Here is a 23,079-nt window from a genome sequence, read left to right as displayed (position 1 = left end):
AGCCCAATGGGGCTTTTGAGCGCATGCGCTAAAATAAGCCCTCCCCCGAAAATAAGCCCTCCATGAAAATATTGCAACACAGCAGCAGCCATGAGGTGACCATGCTCACCGCCTCCTGCACTTCAAAAATAGTAAGACCTCCCTGAAAATAAGGCCAAGCACTTATTTCGAGGGGGTGGGGGTGCCAAAAGAAAATAAGACCCTGTGTTATTTTGGGGAAACATGGTATGTACACTGTAAAAACTGAACATTTCCTAATATCAGCAATCTTCTGTTGCAGATTCATTTAGAGCTCAGTCACTCATACTTTAAAGATTGTGCAAAACCGATTAGGAAATAAATAGCTTGCAATTACTCAAGTAAGTAACCCAAGCTACATACACACTGCAGGGTAAAAGAACCCAAAGTCATATTGCTAAGGCAATTGCTGGGCAGGAACAGGATAGTGTTTGCTCAGTATTTGTGCCATCTGTCTTTATATGGCAGGGAACTTCTCAGTTTCTCATTTCTCAATCTCTTTTATGACAGTTGGGCTGTTATTGATGATAACTTCTAGATGCTGTTGAGTTACTTGTTGTGTGTGATTACTCCTCCTGTTAGGAGCACCTTCAAAGCTTTGCAACATTTCTTCTCCATCAAAACTGGTCAAAACTGGGGCCGGGGGAAGACATTTGAGAACAGGATGTTCACAGTGGGAAAAGTTGACCAGCCTTCTATTTTTTGGGAAACCTAATTCTCAGGGCTTTTACACAGTTGTGTATTTGTGAACAGCTGTACCATCTTTCTATTTTAAAACCTCCCAAGCTGCACAGCTGTGCAGTGTGCCAGTATTGACTGGACGGTTGCCTAAAACAGCCTGGCTTCTTTTCCCACAATTGCAAACCTTCCTTATATTTGTGGCTTCATAGCCATGCTCCCACCATGAACCTGAATGATGAAGGGTATTTGCCTTTTTCAACCTTTTTTGTAATTCTTCCACAACGGCAATACCAAACCTTGGGGCCTAAATGTGACAATATTATAATCACAGTAGTTACTGCATCACATTCATTCATGTGTAACCCTAGAACTATAATGGCAAACCTATGGCACGTGTGCCAGAAGTGGCACTCAGAGCCCTCTCTATGGGCATGCGTGCAGTCTCCAGCTTCTCTTCTGGTTTCCAGCACAAACATCTGTTTTCCTACTAGTTTTTCTGGCCATTTTCAGGGCATTTTGGGGGCATTTTCTGGGCTGTTTTAGGCCATTTTGGGGCTGTTTTTTGGAACATTTCCCAGGCCGATTTAGGCCGTTTTTAGGCCATTTTTTGGCACAGATTCAGGCCGTTTTTGACTCCAAAAATGGCCTGAAAACAACTGAAAAACAGCCCCAAAATGGCCCAAAACAGGCCCTTTTTCGGCCTATTTTTCATGCCATTTTCCAGATATTTAGGGACTAAAAATAGCCTGAAAAACAACCTGAAAATGGCCTGGAAAACGGCCAAAAAACAGGCATGCACACTGGCTAGCTGGTTTTTATGTTTCCGGCGCTCCGGCCACACGCGCATGCACACACATTCCAGTTTGGGCACTCAGTGCCCAAAAGGTTCACCATCACTGCCCTAGAAGTTGTATATGAGAAAATACATGTAGAGTGAGCCTTCAGAATCAAGAGATGCTGCTGTGTGACTTCTTCTTAAGTCGTCACAAGATACCATACTGTACTTTTTAACACTAGTTCTTACTTATGGCCATTTCTGATATCCTGGAACTGCAAAGAGGCTATCCCAAATGACTACCTGATAGCAGCAAAAAGATTTTAAAAAGTTCTGTTTCCTTTCGTTGGGGTTGTTTGGATGTTGTAGATCAGATTTAGTAGTTGTAGTAGAAGACACATTTTGGATTCAATACAAAACTGTAAATATCACTATGTAATCCATGAAGTGGCAGAGCCTTTAATATCAAACAAAATGTTTCAATCTATGCCCTTTGAGAGTATAATATTTTAATAATTTGTCATGGCAAATTCAGAATTATTTTAGCTTACTTAGACTGCAGATGAGCAAACACTGATTCATGGCCTACTCACAGTCTATGTACATGCATTGTGGTGTGTTTTTTTTTTAAATAAAGAAGGCTGTTCCACATTTAAGCAGTAAGTTACCCTTCTGAATATCAGAGCCTATATGAAAAGTATGTATGCAGTAGTGCCAAATCTCTGTAGCTCAGGTGTAGGATGAGGATGAAGATTCTTTCTCCGAACTTGTATGTTGGCTTATCACCGTTTTCATTACCAGGCAAGGTAATATCTTCAGCAGCGTTTAGGGGATGTCATTGTTCTTCTGTTTGTAAGGGCTTCATGTGGTCAGTAGGTCTTGTGATGGGTCAGGTGAGGGTGTGTCAAGTGGGGGTCTTGTAAAGAGTCTTTTTTTTAAAAAAATAGTATTTATTAAATTTTCTAACTTTTAAAAGACAAAACACAAATTTACACTTATAACAGCTTTTCCATATCGGTATCCATATCTTTCGTAACAATCCTATTTACGAAAATTCTATATTACTATCCTAAGTTACATCCTTATTTAGAGACACTCTATATATTATACATTTACCCTTTGTACCTTAAGTTTTACGTTTACTCTCAAGCCAGGAATACCATCTGTTCCAGATCTGATAGTACTCGGTTTCTTCCCTCTCCTTCATTTCCATAGACAGTCTATCCATTTCTGCACCTTTATAGATTTTCCTTCTTATAATTGGGTCTGGGGGAGTATCTGTTTGTTTCCAATTCTGTGCTAAAATGATTCTACTTGCGGTTAATATGTGTAGTAGTATGTATAGTATTATGTAATGTAATTTTTTCTCCATTTTTCCCATCAAAGATTCCCAGGAGGAACAATTTCGGCGTCAATTCTATCCATTGTTCAGTTATCTCTTCCAGCCACTTTCTTATCTTACACCAATATTTTCTAATCTTGGGGCAGGTTCACCACATGTGGTAAAATGTTCCCTGCTTATGCCCACCTATGTAATGAGTCTTGTGATGGGGAAGTTACATCAGGTGAGGTTCATTGGGAGGCGAAGTCCTGTTTGGGGAGGGCTTGCATAGGTTTGTTGAGAGTCGGTATTGTCTCTAGCTAACTGTGCAGTTGATGTGGATTCTGAGGGGTTTGTAGGCTGTTTGTAGGTCAGTGTTTCTGTTGATGGAATTGCTTTTGGAGTGCCAGACTTCGATGAATTCACAAGAGTGATGGGTGGTAGTGTGACCGATGATGTTGTAGTATGTATTCCTAGTTGGTACACTTGCCTTGCCTTTTCCTTTGGAGTCCCAGTGCGGTAGAAATCAAATAATAGGGATAAGGAATAAGACCGTATTACCAAAATACTGACTGAATGGTAATATGGTTAAAATCTATAATTCAGACAAAATAATTATTTTGAGCTTGGATAGTTTTATCCCCAGTAACAACATATGTACTGATTATCTGTAAATGACATTGAATTCATGGAGATTAGGCTAGGATGGAAGACCAATTGGTGTGTTGTCAATCATCTTCCTCATATCCTCATTGGTTTCTAAAGGAACACACAAATTACTTCTCACTTTTATTTCAAAAAATTATAACATTTGAACAAGTTCCTATAAATATTATCAAATTACTTATCCCTTTTTAAAAAACAACTAATGCCAAGCTTATGAAAATGTTTAGATACTAACAGAATTATAATAGAAAAGATTCCTTTGATTGGAGATTGTGAATCCCATCAAATGGCTCCCAATGAAAAAGCAATTGTATCCTAATATTTATATGTTTTCAGAACAATTATTAGAATTAAAGACTGGCTTAAAAATTTGCACATAAGCATTTAAACCAGCATTCTTCAAAGTTGCAACTTTAAGATGTGTGGAATTCTTAAAGTTGTGTTGACAAAGTTGGCAACTCCGTCACAAAACACTGTGATCACTAAGCAAAAGATCAGATGACCATGATGGGGTTAAAAACCTCACTTCCCCTTCGGTTGTTAAGTGAGCCAATATGGTTCAGCAAAACATCACCTGACTGCAACTTATACTTTTATTTTTGTCGTCTCTGTAAACTGTGCTTGTCACAAGCCAGTTGTGAAGTGCCCAAATGCAATCATAGGACCCTGGGATTCTGTGATGGTCATAAATCAAGGATTGATAACAAAGCTATTTTTTTTACACCATCGTATTTTTGAACAGTTGGTAAACAAGCAAAATAGATGAAACATTTTTAACTGTGCTCTTTCTGATGTCATTGCCATATCATCTCCGTCTCTACTGTAGACCTTTAGGAACAGATGGATGGATGGATGGATGGATGAATAGATATGACAGGCAGTCCTGGGTGCCTGAAAAATATTACTCATCAGTGCCTGACTAAAATAAATTTATTATAACTTGATGACCCAGTTCTGAATGTGGAAAACATATCCTCTGAAAAGTATATGGGGTGATGTCAAGTGATAATAAAAATTTGCTTGAGATGTTGAGACGGGAAGGATGCCATGCAAGCACTTGCTGGATTTTCCTTTCTTCTTCTTCTTTTTTTATTAATTTTTTTTATTTACAAACATACAAAATACACACAGAGAGAACTTAGCCGTACACTACATTTACACAGTACATTGAAACTTCCTGTTCCTTCTAATAGCAGTTTCAAATCGGTAGAATTCTCCTCATGTTATTTCCCCTTCTAATATATTTCATTTGAGTTTCACCATTTTTAACCCTCTTATTTTCCTGTACACCGCTTGGAGAGTCCAAGCAATGGGTTAATTCAGTCTGCTTGCCCTTAGGACTGAGGAACTATTTTTCCTTAAGCCACACCTCCTCCTGGTGTGCTCAATCCCCCAGAATTCTTCCTCAGTCAGCCCGTTTGGACGTATTTAGTTAGAGCTCTGAGCTAAATTGATCCTTTTTTTGGCTTGGACTCTCTAATTGCGTTTAAAGTTTTTTCTCTAATATTCCCCAACCTCGTGAGACGTTTCTCTCTTCAATTCTGCGACTTTCTTCAGTAGAATCTGCACTTGAAGGCCAGGAGGTAAGCTGGAAGGTGGTGGGGGGTGCCCCTCAGCCGATCCTCTTGGGACGGCTTCGGAGGCCTGCCGCTTGTCGTTTAAAACGGCGCGGCTGCAGCGGCGAGGTTCCTAAGTCCCCAGGCCCCTCGTTTGTTATTTTCGTCGAAGTTTTTTCGCTCCCCGGCCTGCTAGAGGACCTCTGCCGCAGGGAGGAGTGGGCGATCGTCGCCATTGCGAGGCGCGTTCGCCCCTCGCTCTCCCTTAGCCCCACGCTGTTGCGGCGGCCATTTTTAGGCGCGAAAATAGCGCGCCCAGCCATGGCCGCCATTTTGCATCAGCCTCGTTGTCAGGAGGCCGCTGGAGGTGGCAGGGCCTAGCAAGGGTTTCTCGGGCTAGGATCGCCACCTTCGCCATTTGTCTATTTTTGCGAGCGGCGCTGGTTCCTGTGCCATTCCAACGGTCATCATACCGGCTCAGGGAGGAGGCCTTAAGTAAGCGCAGGCCTGAAGATTTTTTCTATAGTCATTCTCCTCCCTGCTTCTCCTGCGGAGCCTTGCACCTCGGTGCAGGCCCCAATCCTACCCCTGGGCCTCCGACTGGTGTGAAGCATGGGATGATTTCATAGTATTGATTCGATTAATTGTATATATGGCAATTTTAACGATCATTTCGTTTTGTTTCCCATTACAGCACCCAGTCTATATCTATCCTTCTGCCTTATCATAGCCTTGCTCCATCTTGTGTGGTCATTGACTATGGACCTGCCCAGTCCTCCCGATTCCCAAGACGCTAGGCCGAGCCTCTCGCAGGCCCCTAGCAAGGGTTCCTCCTCTTCGGGGAGTGGGGGTGCGGGCAAGAGTGGTGGGGGTAGCTCTGGGAAACAGCGTTCCAGAACCCCTTCGGTAGCTGAGGCCAAGGATGCTGAAAGGCGCCAGCGGGCCCTTGACAAGCAATTCGAGAAGGCCAGACGCCAGGCAGACAGGGTGCAGTCCCTTTCAGGAGCCCCTCCCTCCCGGGAAGATCTCCAGTCGGTCCTCGCCGAGGAGGTGGAATCCCAGGACCTATCCCCTAATAGGTCTTTTGCAGAGCCGGCTTCCCCGGTCCCTTCTTGGGCCTGTGAACAGGTTCCTCCCCCTGGGGATGCTAGCATAGACGATATGCAGGGTGAGGCTTCACCCCCCCTAGAAGAGGGCTTGGATCCCGATTCTGACTCTGAGGAGTTATCGCCCCGCATGCAGGAGCTAATGGCCCGCGCCATTGCCAAGGGCATCACGGAGGCCATGAGATTCAAAAGCCCTACTGCAGCGGCCCCTAGGGGTCCCAAACCCGATCAGGCAGCTCCGCCCCCAAGCAAGCGTGCTCGCCATCCTTCCCTGGAATCCTCGGTGGTCAGCGAGGCCTCTGCCATTGAGGACCCTGACCCGGAGGTGCTAGGCCTCTCGGACGACGAGGACCTTCCCCCCGAAGCGCCCGCCTTTGCGGGTCTCTTCAAGCCCAGCCTTTTTAAATCGGTCCTTCACAAGGTCAAGGCTGCCACCAGGGTGGGGATCAAGCCCAAGCCGACCGCGCCGGCGGATGATGCCCCTCCGGCTAATCCCAATGCGGTCATGTTTGATGTGCCAGCGCCCCAGCAAGAGCTGGTTCCGGTCCCGGGGCTGTTCCTCGACTTAATCCAGCGCCAGTGGGCTCAGCCAGCCACGCAATCCTCTCCCAGTGGGGTAGATAGGAAGCTTTATACTATGGAGCCAGTGTTGGAGGACCTTCTGGCCCTTCCCACTGTCGACCCGCCCATCGCTGCGCTCACTTCCAACTCCTCGCTACCGGCCGACCTCCTGGAAGGCCTTAAGGCGGAGGACAAGAAGGCGGAAAAGGCGTGCCACAAGACCCATCTGGCGGCTGCCTGGGCCATCAGGGCCTCTTCTTCCGCTTCCTTTTTTAATAGGGCCTCTGTGATCTGGCTGCGCGAGCTCCTAAATAAGCTCCCGGCGGGAGACATACGTCTCCACCAGGACGTGTCAAAAATAATCGCGGCCTCCCAGTATGCCGCTGACGCGTCCCTCAATGCCACCAAATTTGCCTCCAGGGCCCTCGGTTCTAACATAACTTCCCGTCGACTGATCTGGCTCCGACATTGGCAAGCGGACCAGAAAAACAAATGGAAACTGGCTTCCGCCCCCTTTAAGGGGTCCAAATTGTTTGGCGAGTCCCTGGATCCTCTCCTCATTGAGTCCAAGGACAAGAGGAAGATCCTACCTTCTCTAAATAAAAAGCAGGAACGTAAGGCCGCTCCCTACTCTAGGAGGCAGTCCTTTCGTGCCTCCGAGCCTTCCACCTCTGCCTCTTCCTTCTCTCCCTCTAATAGGTCCTTCGGCCAGCAGGGCGACAGGTCCCAAGACAGAGCGCCTTTTCGGGACAGAGGCAGGCAGCAGTTCGGCTTCCGCAAGTATAACCGCGGTGGGGCCTCCAACAGGCCGTTCCGTAAGTCAAAGTGACTGCCAGGGCTTGGCGCCCATCGGGGGTCGCCTCCAGCTGTTCGCCTCCCATTGGGCCCAGAACACCGAGGATGCTTGGGTTCTGCAGACAGTCAGGGAAGGCCTCTCCCTGGAATTCCTGTCCCTTCCCCCTCGGACCTTCATCCGGTGTCCTGTCCCGTCCTGCCCCCAAAAGAGGCAGCGTATGGACCAGGAAGTCCGTCATCTCCTAGACATCAGGGCCGTGGAACCAGTTCCCCAAGGCGAAGAGGGGAGGGGGTTTTACTCCATCCTCTTCCTGGTACCAAAGAACTCGGGGGGGTGGAGAGCCATCTTGGACCTCAAGAACCTCAACAGGCATATCGCCTACCGGAGGTTCAAGATGCAGTCTCTGCAGTCCATTCTGGCGGGGATTCGACAGGGAGATCTTCTCACATCTATAGATCTCAAAGAGGCATACCTCCACATCCCCATCCGTCCTCAGCACAGGAAGTTCCTGCGCTTCTATTATGCGGGTCGCCACTTCCAGTACAAAGCTCTTCCATTCGGCCTCTCGTCCGCTCCTCGGACGTTTACCAAAGTGCTGGCGGTAGTGGCGGCTCAGCTAAGACGCAGGCCCATAAGGCTCCAGTGCTACCTGGACGACATCCTGATCCAGTCGTCGTCCAGGCAGCAGGCCCTTCGGGATCTCCAAACCACTATGAGATCCCTCAGAAATCACGGCTTCTCTCTAAACATAGAGAAGAGCCATCTCACTCCAACCAACAGACTTGTACACCTGGGGGCGGTGATAGATACCAACTTGTGCAGGGTTTTCCTTTCCCGAGACAGGTTGACCGGTCTAAGGTCCATGACCCACAAGGTGTTGAGCTTGAGGCAGGCTCCAGTGGTCCTTCTGTCGCAGCTGCTGGGAAAAATGATCTCCTGCATTTCCATCGTGCCGTGGGCCCGCCTGCATTCCAGGTCTCTTCAGTGGCTGCTGCTGCCGCACCAGAGAGCATCCAGGAGCAACTCTACCAGGCCGATTCGAGTTCCCCCGGACGTGAAGAGGTCTCTCCGCTGGTGGGTGTCTCCGGCCATCCTCAAGGGCCACCTATTCAAGGAACCCGAGAGGTTGATCATCACCACAGACGCCAGCCTCTCCGGCTGGGGAGCCCACATGGGGTCCCTGGTTGTTCAGGGCAAGTGGTCCCAAGTGGAATCCAGCTACAGCATCAACCTGCTGGAACTGAGAGCTGCTCGCCTGGCCCTGCGCCATTTCAGCCGGTCCATCCATCGTCAACATGTGCTTCTGATGACGGACAATGTGGCCACCAAGGCCCACATCAACCGCCAGGGCGGCACCAGATCCAGAGCACTGATGAGAGAGGCGGAGTCCCTGGGACGCTGGGCGGAGCGCCATCTGGAATCCCTTCGCTCCGACCATATCTCCGGAGTGGACAACACACAGGCCGACTGGCTGAGCAGGACGACCATAGATCCTGCGGAGTGGAAACTGGACCCTCGCCTGTTCCACCAGATGTCCGACAGATTCGGGACTCCGGCCGTAGACCTGTTTGCGTCCAGGGACAACAAGCAGCTCGACCGCTTCTACTCCCGGTTCTTCACCCCGGGGGCGGAGGGGACAGACGCACTGCGTTGCAAGTGGCCCCGCGAGCTACTGTATGCCTTCCCTCCCCTGCCTCTCCTTCCTCAATTCATCTCCAAAGTCATCGCAGAAGGAGCAGAGGTCCTCCTCGTGGCCCCGCATTGGCCCCGCAGGTCGTGGTTTGCCGACCTTGTCCACCTGTCGGTGTCTCCTCCGTGGCGCATTCCTCCGGACCAGATCTCCCTCAGCCAGGGGGCCGTGATTCACCCAGAGCCCCAGTGGCTCCAGTTGGCCGTCTGGCACTTGAGGGGGACCAACTAAAAGACCAAGGCCTGTCGGAGGAGGTAGTGAACACCATTCAGGCGGCTAGACGCCCTTCAACCACTAGGATTTATGATGCGTCCTGGGCCGCCTTCGCCAAGTGGTGTGAGGAACTGCTCATCGAGCCGACGACCGCGCCTGTTCCCAGAGTGCTTGACTTCCTTCAAGCGGGACTCAACAAGGGCCTGGGCCCGAACACCCTTCGACGCCAGGTGGCGGCTTTGTCTACTGTCTGGTCGGGCGACCACCTTTTGCCTCTCAGCAAAATCCCGAAGGTGCGTCTTTTCCTCAAGGGCGCTTCTAACCTTCGCCCTCCCACCGTTCATCGCTATCCTACTTGGCAGCTGTCCGTGGTCCTGCGGGCCCTCTCTGGCCCTCCATTCGAGCCTTTACGCACTACTTCTCTTCGATTCCTGACGCTGAAGACGGCCTTCTTGATTGCCATCACGTCAGCTCGCCGGATTTCGGAGCTGGCGGCTCTCTCTGTTCGCCAGGATCTGTGCGTCATCCACCCTAACAGGGTCATTTTGAGGCTGGACCCGACCTTTACCCCCAAAGTAAACTCATGGTTCCATAGAGCGCAAGACATTGTGTTGCCAAATTTTTGTCCTCATCCGTCGCATCCCAGAGAGCGATCCTGGCACAATCTTGATGTCAGGAGGGCCCTGAAGGTCTACATCGCTCGTACTGCGGAATTCAGGAAGTCAGAGGCTCTTTTCCTCTCCTTCCAGCCCGGTTCCCTAGGGAAGAAGGTCACTTCCTCCACAATTGGCAGGTGGCTTCGCGCTTGCATTGCGACTGCCTATGAAAGTCAATCCAAGGCCGTCCCGCGCGGCATCACTGCACACTCCACACGAAGTGCTGCTACTTCAGCGGCCTGGGCCACCCAGGCCTCGATCCTGGACATCTGCAGGGCCGCTACGTGGTCCTCTCCTTCTCCATTTGTGCGACACTATAAACTGGACATTTTCGCCTCGGCTGAGGCGTCTTTCGGCAGGCGTGTGCTCCAGGCGGTTGTGTCAGAGACCGAATCCCGGGAGCCTTCTTCTGCCCACCCAGATGGACAATAACTTTGGTATGTCCCATTGCTTGGACTCTCCAAGCGGTGTACAGGAAAATGACCATTGGCTTACCTGAAGGGTCCTTTTCTGTACACCGCGGGAGAGTCCAACCCACCCTGGCTCTCAAGGCCGGGATTCGGGTTCCTCGTGTCAACATTACATCATCTTGGACGCTTCGCTCCGTCCGCACGAACTGACTCCTTCTAAGAATTCTGGGGGATTGAGCACACCAGGAGGAGGTGTGGCTTAAGGAAAAATAGTTCCTCAGTCCTAAGGGCAAGCAGACTGAATTAACCCATTGCTTGGACTCTCCCGCGGTGTACAGAAAAGGACCCTTCAGGTAAGCCAATGGTCATTTTACTCATCTATCTGATATATTGGGTGATTACCTATTAATATATATATATATATATGGGCATACCAGGGGTTGTAACACAAATGTGTATGTGTGTGTGTGTGTGTGTGTATGTGGTGTGTGTGTGTGTGTGTGTGTGTGTGTATTCTCCTATATTATCAGATATGGAAAAAATGGTATAGGTCAGTGGTCGGCAAGCTGCAGCTCGCGAGCCACATGCGGCTCTTTACACACTTTACACTCTTTACACACTCTTCTGTGTGCCGGGCGCCCGCTCCTCTCCCTCCTCTCGGGCACTTCAAAACAAGCGCCCCTTTCCCTTTTTTCTTTTCGACCCACAATGATTAGGGAGGATCCTGAAGTCGGGCGGGGACGAGAAGCGAGGAGGCAGAAAAAGAAACGGAGGCTAAGGAGCTTCCCCCCCCCGCCCCCTCCCAGCAAAAATCTAACTGGGGAGCCGGACGGGCAGTAGCAAATTAGCCAATCACGCCGTGTGATCGGTTAATTTGCTACTGCCCACGCGGCGTGATCGGCTAATTTGCTACTGCCCGCCCGGCTCCCCGGTTAGATTTTTGCTGGGAGGGGGCGGGGGGGGGAAGCTCCTTGGCCTCCGTTTCTTTTTCTGCCTCCTCGCTTCTCAGCCCCGCCCGACTTCAGGATCCTCCCTAATCATTGTGGGTTGAAAAGAAAAAAGGGAAAGGGGCGCTTAAAGTTTCAAAATATTGGAGCAAAATATCGCTTCAGAGGCAACAGTTCTCATGGGGAATTAGCCCTGGAGTTTCACTGCCCCACCCGGTCAAACCTCACTTTCCGCGCATGCCGCGTGATCAGCTAATTTGCTACTGCCCGCCGGCTCCCTGATAAGATTTTTGCGGGGGGGGGGGGGAGAAGCTCCTTGGCCTCCGTCTCTTTTTCTCCCTCCTCGCTTCTTGGGGCTCCACCAATGGGGGAGCAAGGCCCGCCCAGCGCCAGGCTTTGGGCTAACACAGAGGTCTGCAAAGTTGGCTGGTGGACTTCAATTCTCAGAATTCTGGGAGTTGAAGTCCACCAGTCTTAAGAGCCAATTTTGCAGATCCCTGCCTGGGCTAATATGATTGATGCCCTTGGTGGACTTCAACTCTCAGAATTCTGGGAGTTGAAGTCCACAAGTCTTCAAGCTGTCAGGTTTGAAGACCCTGGTTTTTTTTTCTAAAGGGTTAGGGGTGCAAGGGTCTTGCAACTTGACAGCTTTAAGACTTGCATGCTTCAATGCCAGAGTTTCTGAGCCAACATGACTGGAGGAGGAATTCTGGGAGTTGAAGTCCACAAGTCTTCAAGCTGTCAGGTTTGAAGACCCCTTGGGGGTTTTTCCCTAAAGGGTTAGGGATGCAAGGATCTTGTAACTTGACAGCTTTAAGACTTGCGTGCTTCAAATGCCAGAGTTTATTGAAACTAAAAACAGTGTACCATCCTATGTATTTTCGGTTTTAAAAATGTGGCTCTCAAAATAAATTTCAATCGTGGTTTTGGCGAGATTTGGCTCAGTTGAAAAAAAAGGTTGCCCACCACTGGTATAGGTGGATGGAGGAAAAAAACAAGGATCAATGAAAGAAGCCATAAAGCCCAAAAATAGAAGTTGAGGAGAATTAAGGAGGATTTTCGTTTCTTCAAGTGCTAAACATATGGGGATTTTTTTTTCTAATTACATATTATATATTACACTTAAGAGTTTCACTCTCAGAAGAAGAACATTGCAGAGTAAATATTGTTTGGCATCTATCAGATTAATAAAGATTATATTAGTTCCATGCCAGTAAACTATGCAAATGGAAGCCAGTCAGTGGTGAAATTCAATATTTTTACTACCGTTCTGTGGGCTTGGTGGGCATGGCAGGGGAAGAATACTGCAAAATCTCCATTCCCACCCCACTTCAGGGGAAGAATGCTGCAAAATCTTCATTCCCACCCCACTCTGGGGCCAACCAGAGGTGGCGTTTGCCGGTTCTCCGAACTACTCAAAATTTCCACTACCGGTTCTCCAAAACCAGTTAGAACCTGCTGGATTTCACCCCTGAAGCCAGTCTTCTTGTTTATTATTTTTATTATAATTCCCAGGTCTGAACAATTTCCCTGCCCTTGGCTCAGACCAACCATCAGAGACTGTTTCAGATTTCCTGAATAGCAGAGGATTTCTTCATTGGCTAGAAGGGAACATTCAAATGAATTGAACCTTTTTGTACCTATTCGTAGCTATTAGTAAATTATGAGAATGTCATATATTGTAGGGATATTTGATGTAATTGCACAATCCTTATCCAAGAGGTCAATCGTCTTATTTTTCAAAGCAAATGGATTGACATGCATAGCTGGTGCATAAGCTGGTTTAATTGTTGATAACTACCAGTATTTATTGTGCACAGCCAATATACTGCTCACAGATGTAGGCCTGCTGATAAGTAATCATGTGGCCATGAGCCTACCTCCTTTCCTGATCTGTTTGTCTAGTTCTCCTCTGTCAAATGTTGTTTGAAAAGTATCCATCACTAGGAATGAAACTGAGTACAGGCTAAGCAGAAGTACTGTTAGTATGAAATACATCTGTCTGGTATTCTGGAAGCGGTCAATTTTCCTAGCAAGATCAGGTTTGTATATTGGGAGTGCTTCTAGGTCCATCTTTATCATTAGATAAACATCTTGGAGGAGGAAGATTCAGAGAATATGGCATTAAGTCCTGTGGTTTTTCCTGGTCTGAGGGTCTAGATTAGGAGTTGGATGGTGGAAGAAATCTCATCTCTTCTGTAATAAAGGCTTCATTTTCCCCCTTTTATTTCTACCTTGTTCTAATGACTATATCCAGTTCTTGCCTGGTCTTCAAAATCCAGGTTCAGTTTTCTCATTTCTAGCATCTCTTCCTCAACAAATATCCAGATGCTGTGACAGATGCTCAATACAGTATTGATGGAAACTGCCCATTACGATAATATCAGATTACTTTTCTGTTGTATTCTTGGCTTTTGAGTTACTTGGAGCCCAGTAGAAAGTGCAGATGTACATCCATTGCTGAAGGATTACTGCATTTTGTTTCTTCTTATCCGTATTGTTGATTCAGCACAACTTTTCTTATGTCCATTTGAAATATCTTCCCCAGAGCTGTCCACTTGATACCTACTCTGTTACCTTCTTCTCTCTCAGACCTTCTATTTTACATGAAATAGTTTTCTCTATGTGATATTTTATTTCTGTTTGACACACAAGCACACACATTCTTAACATAGACACAGAGAGAGCACTTATTTTAGTCACTGTGTTAATTGTTATTTTATCATGTTTTAAATTGCAGTGACTTTTGCTTCAGTTTTTAATTCGTTGACTGGCTTGTTTTTAATCTCCGTGATTCAAGTGCTTTTTGCTCTGGTGTGATTAACACATCTGAGAAATAAAATAATGAATTCACAATGAATTGCTCCAGCATCATCCAGGGATTTAATAATTGATCTATTTCAGTTTTCTGTGGCAGCTGGGGGATCTATTTGACCCATCTTTTAAAATTACTGTTTATTGGTAATGCTGTCATTGCTAGGAAGGCAGCTTTGATTCAAACCGATCAACCATAAAAGTAACTCTGAGTAAATATGAGTTGCCAAATGTGGGGTAAAATAAAATCCAGCCTTGTGACATATATTTCTAAATAATATGTTTTCCCCCTAGTGCAGCAAATAGCCTTATGGATTACACTGAGAAAATGCCATTGAAGTGGAAATATTTAAACTCTTCCCCAGCATTCTAGTCGTAATACAGACCCTCCTGCACCTCATTCTCATTCTCTCTCTCTCTCTCTCTCTCTCCCTCCCTCCCCCCCCTCCCCCCTCTCTCTCTCTCACACACAGTGTCCTGCTACAGATCTCTAATACCTTGCCACATCTGGAACATTTACATTTTGTAAGATGGTGAGTCAGATTTTGTGGAATGGCAGCTGTATAAATATGACTAAATAAATAAATAAATTTATCTTTGAATTTAGTGATCCTTGTTAGTATTTAGAGATCTAGTAGAAGTTCTTAATTTTTTACCTTGAACCAAATATATTGGTTCAGTGGAACAGCTTGCCTCCAGAAGTTGTGAATGCCCCAACACTGGAAGTCTTTAAGAAGATGTTGGATAGCCATCTGTCTGAAACGGTATAGGGTTTCCTGCCTAGGCAGTGGGCTGGACTAGAAGGCCTCCAAGGTCCCTTCCAACTCTGCTATTGTATTTGTATTTATTTGTATTTTCTGTAATGCAAGGCAAACATGAGCTTTTGTATTAATAGGAAAGCTCTATCACTCCTTTATCTGGGGATGGCATAGAGAAAAGAGAGCAGGGTTGTTGTTGTTTTAAATGAAGGAGATGGGGTTTTCTCAAGCGCGACTCCTGCTGATAGGAACATTTTCCCTAAATTCTGGAAGCTGACTCCCATTGTTTATGTTTGTCATAATCTGTTATTCCTTTCCAATCATACTGGTATGCATTCACTGAATATCTTGGTGGAGTAGTTGTTATTTTAATTTTATGTTTTGTGACTTAGGTTCATTGTGGGTTTTAAACTGTATCGCTACCGGTTTTGAAGGTTGAAGTGTTGCAAATAACTTCGAGTAATTTGGCATTAATGCTGTCCAATCTTACCTCCTCATTATTGTTCCTTCTTGTCTCCTGACACAGGTATGGCCTCCCATGTGCAAGTTTTCTCTCCTCATACCCTTCAATCAAGTGCCTTCTGTAGCGTGAAGAAACTAAAAGTCGAACCAAGTTCTAACTGGGATATGACTGGGTACGGCACACATAGCAAAGTCTATAGTCAGAGCAAAAACGTGCAATCTTCTCAAGCGGCCGCTGCCATCAATGCCTCTCTCCAAATTCCAAACCCCAGCATCCCTTATGAACAAACCATCATCTTCCCAGCCAGCACCGGGCACATTGTGGTAACATCTGCCAATAGCACCTCTGGTGTGGTTGCAGTATCTGGGCAGGCATTGGGCGGACCACACAACCTGATGCGTCGAAGCACTGTGAGCCTTTTGGATACCTACCAAAAATGTGGACTTAAACGGAAAAGCGAGGAAATCGAGAACACAAGCAGTGTTCAAATTATTGAAGAGCATCCACCGATGATTCAGAATAATGCCAGTGGGGCCACAGTAGCCACCACAACAACGTCCACTGCCACATCCAAAAATAGTGGCTCCAACAGCGAAGGGGATTACCAGTTGGTACAACATGAAGTGCTATGTTCCATGACCAACACATACGAAGTATTAGAATTTCTTGGCCGTGGTACTTTTGGGCAAGTTGTGAAATGCTGGAAACGTGGCACCAACGAAATTGTGGCCATCAAGATTCTTAAAAACCATCCTTCTTATGCCAGGCAAGGTCAAATTGAAGTGAGCATCTTGGCTCGGTTAAGCACTGAAAGCGCAGATGATTACAACTTTGTCCGAGCCTACGAATGTTTCCAGCACAAGAACCACACCTGCTTGGTTTTTGAGATGTTGGAGCAGAACTTGTATGATTTTTTAAAGCAAAACAAGTTCAGTCCATTGCCCCTTAAGTACATCAGGCCAATATTACAGCAGGTAGCCACAGCTCTCATGAAATTGAAAAGCTTGGGTTTGATCCATGCTGACCTCAAGCCAGAAAATATCATGTTGGTGGATCCATCTCGGCAGCCCTATAGGGTCAAGGTTATTGACTTTGGTTCTGCTAGTCATGTGTCCAAGGCTGTGTGCTCAACTTACCTTCAGTCCAGATACTACAGGTAAGAGACTTCAGGCAAACAGATTAAGCTACATTATTCCTTGAAAGCATTTAACCATGCAAATAAACAAACGGAATGCTATTTGATTCCTGCCACTTGGCAACTGCAATACTATAAGTCTTTGGTAATGTGAAGTGGTGGTGAAGTAATATCAAACTTCATTAAGATATCATAGCTCTTTTTTTTTAGTATGCCACAGTGGTGGTGCAGAAAAATCTGAGTTTCACTCTAGCTCAGCAGTTCTCAACCTGAGGGTCAGGACACCTTTGGGGATTGAATGACCCTTTCACAGGGGTCGCCTAAGACCATTGGAAAACACATATTTTCGAGACACCAATTTGATGGTTGGGGGTCACTGCAACATGAGGAACTGTATTAAAGGGTCACGACTGGGAAGGTTGAGAACCACTGCTCTAGCTCCATGTGGCCCTTGGTACATTCTTCCATGGCAGATTTCTTATAGTATGACATTTCATAGAATTATGCTATATATAAATAAATTTTGCTGTTAGGTATCAAAAGACTGTTGTTTTAGATCTTGCAGACTAACAGGTCTAGAAGTAATCAGTGAGGTGATTCTTCATTATGGGTGATTGGATCAAAATATACCATGGACATGCTCAAATCTGGTAGTTTTGATCAAAATATATATCAAAATCTGATAGATTTGAGCAAAATATGCTCACCATGTCTCACAATTTAAATGCAGCAGTTGCTTTGCCTGTAAAAATTAGGTAATGCTAGTTCTTATCAAGGGACGTGGTGGCTCAGTGAGCTTGTCGATCAGAAAGGTCGGCAGTTCGCCGGTTCGAATCCCTAACGCTGCATAACGGAGTGAGCTCCTGTTACTTGTCCCAGCTTCTGCCAACCTAGCAGCTCGAAAGCACGTAAAAAATGCAAGTAGAAAAATAGGGACCACCTTTGGTGGGAAGGTAACAGCGCTCTATGCTTTAGTCATGTTGGCCAGATGACCATGGAGACATCTTCGGACAGCGCTGCTTCTTTGGCTTTGAAGCGGAGATGAGCACCGCCCCCTAGAGTCAGGAACGACTAGCACATATGTGCGAGGGGAACCTTTGCCTTTAGTTCTCATCAAGAAACCTAGCAAGATGCTCAGAAGACTGATAGGGCCACTTGCCAGTCGTCTTGCTCACTACTGTCTATTAAAATCCAGATTTCAAACTCTGTTTGAAAGCAACTTTTCAGGATTGAGTAAGAATTAACTCCAGAGTTTTGCATAGGGTTTACAACAGCTGATCCTAACTCTGAAAAGCCACCAACCTTCTTTTACTTTTTAGAAACTCTTTATTAAACAAGGAGAGTCCCATTTCACACAGGGATAAGAAGAATTGTATATTGCACTCAACCTTTCTGATACCCAGTGATGGTTCAACAACAGCAACAATTTAGAGGTTTCACTGCCTGTTGCTGTATTTATATTGCCCTGATATAGGAAGCATGGGAGAAAAAGCTGCTATAAAAATTGTGTGCAGGCTCTGCTATGGTGCTAAAAACACATTTTTGAGTTCTGATTCTCGAGGCTATCGTCTTGACCTGGCCACTCATTGTGGTCCTCATTTGCAGCCCCTGAAATTTAATTTTTAATTTTTAATTATTTATTTTTTATTTTATTATAAAATTTAACATTTATTTTTTAAGATGGTGATTAACAAGCTGGATGGAGGGGGGGGAAATGTGTGATTGTTGGAATATTACCTGTGATGTTTCATAGGCTGTCCAAGACCACAGAGGAATTTGAAATGTTGGGGTATATACAGTGGTGGGTTTCAAATTTTTTTAGAACCTCTTCTGTAGGTGTGGCCTGCTTTGTGGGTGTGGCTTGCCGGCCGTGTGACTGGGTGGGCGTGACCAACTTGTAAAATGTGGTGAAACTCAATTAACAACGCTCATGCTTAGCAACCAAAATATTGGCTCAGAAACTCTGGCATTTGAAGCACGCAAGTCTTAAAGCTGTCAAGTTAGAAGACCCTTGCACCCCTAACTCTTTAGAAAAAAAATCCCAGGGGTGTTCAAACTTGACAGCTTTAAGACTTGTGGACTTCAACTCCCAGAATTCCTCCTCTCGCTCTTCATCTTGATGATGTGCAGATGGGGGGGGGGGAGGGAGCTGGAACCGGTTCTAAACAGCACTGTAGATTTGTGGAACCTCTTCTATAGAAGAGGTTAGAACTGGCAGGAACCAACCCCTGGGTATATATAAATATAACATTTAAAAAGGAGAATGTTTTGTTTTCTGGGGAGAAAGCATTGCGGTATTAGAGCATTTTAGCCATGGCATCAGCAAAATCCTTGATTATGTTTCTGTAATATTTGCAACTTTTTGACTTTGAGGTCATCGCACCCATTTTAGCTAATTTCTCTATTTTGTTACAAGAAAAAAAATCAGGAAACTGAACTGGGCTGCTAACAAAGTCATAAGGAATATATCTATTCTTGCTCTGGCATATGCTGATGGCAATAGGTGGGGAGGGTGTCACAAGTAAAAAGCATTGTGGAACAAGTCTCTTAAAAATAGATATTTTTTATACTAGAGATTACATGTGAACTAAGGCGGATTGGAAAACAATACAATCAGTGGTGGAACTCCAAACCTTTTCCTACCGCTTCACGCACGTGCACAGCACTCAAAGACCGCCCTCGTTGCCAGCGCTGGTGAGCTGAGCTCTTTTTTAGCTCAGCTGAGGGATGGCAATCCGCTCTGCTGCGCCAATCAGCTGAGCTAAAAAAGCAAGGGAATATAGGGCAATGGGGGTGGGAGGGCAGGGCCAACCCGAGGTGGTCTTTGCCAGTTCTCTGAACTACTCAAAATTTCCGCTCCCGTTTCGCCCGGACCGGTCTGAACCACCTGAATACCACCTCTGAATACAATTTCTTTTTACATTGAATTCATTGCCAGTTCATTATAAATAAATGATAACATTTATTTCAGACTAAATAGATAAAATTGCTTTTCAGAAAATATGCATTTCAGGTGAATGTTTGAAACATTGATGAAAAGACCAAACAAAACATGATAACGATTAGTCCTACAAAATAAATGTTGGGTTTTTAAAAAATATATATATCTTGTTTGTAATAATTAAATCCTGGCTTGGTGGACAATATATTTGAGGAAGATGTTTAGGGTTGCTCCTGAAGTGACAGAAGGGATAATCTGGCAAGGGCAGATTCTTCGCTGTAACCTTCAAGGTAGAAGATCTTTGCAAACAGTTTGTGTAAATGACTTGTTGGTGGGATACTATCATTTACTGCAGGGGTGTCCAAACTTGGGAACTTTAAGACTTGTGGACTTCAACTCCCAGAATTCCCCAGCCAGCCATGCTGGCTGGGGAATTCTGGGAGTTGAAGTCCGCAAGTCTTAAAGTTCCCAAGTTTGGACACCCCTGATTTACTGTTATTAACCATCAGAGATGGAATCTTTCCTGTTACTTAAAAATTGATACCCAACAAATGGGAAGCAGGTGGTTTCCAAGAAGCCTTAGAATGTACCCTTGAAACGTTTTAATTAAACCAGGTCTTCTTGTAGCTTTATTCCTTCTGGTTGGCACGTTCAGGCCTTAATGGTACAGTAATTGGGGCAGGGAGGAAAGGTAGAACAATAATCCGCTGACGAAAGAACTTGCACCATTTCCTGTTTCATCGTTCAGCACTAGGAACAGAAAGAGCTATTACTCAGATATGCAGTATGACCTTGCCATCTTCAATGACTGCGCCCAAATGTAGCCATCTTGGCCTGCATGGGACTGACTGAACCAGGATTTAATTCGACAAGTATTTGCCTTAAAAATAGGCATCGATATGGTTTGTATGGTGAATCTCTGTTAAGTGATCAGATGGAAAATTTGCAACTGGAAGAGAGTCTCGCAGACACGTGAGCAAACTGTTGTTTCTCTTTCACACATCAGTGTGTGCCATACATATTTCACAGGGAGGTGTGTTTGGGTAGATAGGGCTGGTTCTTTCTCATGCTATTTTTTTTAAAAAATAGCAGTTAAAACAAGTAGGTTTTAATCACTTTATAAGGATAACCTATAATAAGAGGGGAATCCTTAGCTTACTTATAGAATTTTTATAGCTTACTTATAGGATTTTTACTGTTGTTCAGTTGCTTCCATGTCTCATAATCCTATGAATAAATCCGCCAATAACTTGTTCTTTGAATTCTTGCAAGCTCATGCTTGTGGTATCAGTAATAGTATTTTGCCATATTGTCTTCTGTCAGCTTCCTTTTAAAAATTATCTTTGATTTTTTAAAGCATCAAAGTCATCTCCTCCTTCCTCATTATGTATCCAGAATTATTGAAGTTTTACCTTAGATTGCAGTTAGATTCTAGATTCTGCAATAAATACAAATAAATTATGTGTTTAATCTCTCCTAAAAGATCTCAATAGCAATAGCACTTAGACTTATATACTGCTTCGTAGTTCTTTACAGCCCTAAGTGGCTTACAGAGTCAGCATATTGCCTTCAACAATCTGGGTCCTCATTTTACCGACCGCGGAAGGATGGAACGCTGAGTCAACTTTGAGCCGATCAGGATCGAACTCCTGGCAGTGAGCAGAATTAGCCTGCAATACTTCATTCTAATCACTGCACAGCCACAGGTCTTAAAATAGGAAGATCTTACAAGTTGGTTGATGGAGAAAGGACCAATGCAGGACTTAAGAACTATTGGGGTACTGCTAGCAGCTGGAATATAATCATGAAATATGATCTGAATTCACTGGTAATTTTATTAGCAACTTATAGATTTCTAGAATCATCAAACCAAGGCTTGGACAAACTCTAATTTCAGCAATACAGCTGGTTGCATAGAACAGATCATATGTAACAATGGATTCCCAAATCCAGGCCGAAAATTCCTCACAAAAAGACTTACAATGTATGTCCTAATTTTATAAGACTTTAAGCTAATCTCCAAGTGATCCTTTTATACATTTGGAAATAGTGAGGTGTTCCTCTCCACTGGATGATTGAGCAAGAGAGAGATCTCAGAGAGAGCACTTGCATCACTCCAGGATCAGCTTCAAATCAGACTGAGGATTCATTAACATCTCTGTTTGATAAACAAGATGTTTAGTTTTGATTAGTTGTAGCATGTTTTATATTTCAGTAAAATGAATCTTCTTTTAACATCTGTAACTCTCTGGAGCTTACAAGTGATCAGCTTCTCTTATTAGCAGAAACCTCAGTCTCATTCCACCTAGATTTTTAGCAGATCAAGTGATGACAGAGGAACCATTCAGTTGTTTGTTTGTTTGTTTGTTCATTCCTTCCTTCATTCTTTCATTCATTCATGGCATATAACGAGATGGAGAGCCATTTTGGTGTCAATACTGACTGGAAGGCACATACCCCACATACATACAAATAGAGAGACATGCAAAAGATGAAGTAAGGATGTGGATGAAGAGAGAAGATTTTAATTGTTTTTTTTTACTTCAGAACTTGTCACAGCTTGGGGTGAGATGGCAATTAAATGAAATTCCTTGCTCCTTATTCTCAACATTTTGCGGTTGGCAGAAGTGCAGACAATTCTGAATCATCCTCAAGCTGCTTCTGAGGGATTGACAAGTTAAAATGGTATTGGTGTGGCAGTGCCCAGACACAAGAAAATTCCCTGTTCATAATTGCTTTTGTTCTTACGTATTGCTGACTTTGGCTCTGTACATTCTGCTATGTAGTGCCTATGTAGGCACTTGTTCTGACCTAGGCTTCCCCAAAAAGCACGAGGCAGAGTCCTGGTCCTGACAAAACCCCTTTTATTAAACAAATGTGAATTCCTCTCATTCACATTCAGCAAGGCCTGGCAAACAGTCTTTCAAAAGGAATATTTATGACTACAGACCTTATCTAGCTTGGAAAGCTGCCATGCAAATATTTTCCAAATGAGGTGCTGTGCAAAGAAAGACTGGGCACAGAGTCTCTGAGATTCACGGACAGATCTTCACACTCCTGAAACTAATCTAACGACTGAACAAACTAATTGTTTCCTGCAAAAGCCACTCCACTTTCGCTCCTCTTTTATTTCCTATGGGAGGGGCCAATCACCTTCCACCTGTGATTTTACTTCCAAGTCTACCCTGATTTCTGAGTTGTTCTTTTCTTCTGGCAGCTCTGTGCATACACACATTGGGAACAAGCTCTAGCTGTTCCTCTGCCTCACTGCTATCTAGCTCTGTAGGCACCTGATCACTGCCAGACAGCCTCAGCCCCACCTCTGCCTCCAACGCAGAGCCATCCTCTGAGCCTTCCCCATCTTCCAGGACTGGCCCATGCTCCTCCCCAACCTCCCACTGTCCGACTCTGCTGCCAGCTCCGCTGGTGGGCCACAACAACCCTGAAAATAAAACTCTTAAATCAATACAATTTATTGTACAGTGCACCCTGTTGAGCTAGGTGCGCTAAGGATCCAACTCAGTGTTGGAACACATTACGTAATATTATTTCAGGGACACTTGTAGACCAGC

The 23,079-nt window shown here is 45.2% G+C and overlaps 1 protein-coding gene across 2 annotated transcripts in view; it reads left to right on the top strand.

Annotated features, from left to right (window-relative positions):
- HIPK2 (homeodomain interacting protein kinase 2) overlaps positions 1 to 23,079 on the top strand; it is a 174,516-nt gene that overhangs the window by 67,038 nt on the left and 84,399 nt on the right. For both annotated transcript variants that reach the window (XM_081956646.1, XM_081956647.1), the window contains exon 2: positions 15,495 to 16,587. In XM_081956646.1, the coding sequence (XP_081812772.1) occupies positions 15,495 to 16,587 (1,093 nt within the window). The remainder of the gene's footprint in view (positions 1 to 15,494; positions 16,588 to 23,079) is intronic.

The sequence above is a fragment of the Natrix helvetica genome (assembly GCF_964273705.1).
Source record: "Natrix helvetica genome assembly, chromosome: 6".
NCBI classification, from domain to species: Eukaryota; Metazoa; Chordata; class Lepidosauria; order Squamata; family Natricidae; genus Natrix; species Natrix helvetica.
This window is presented reverse-complemented; position numbering and strand designations above follow the sequence as displayed.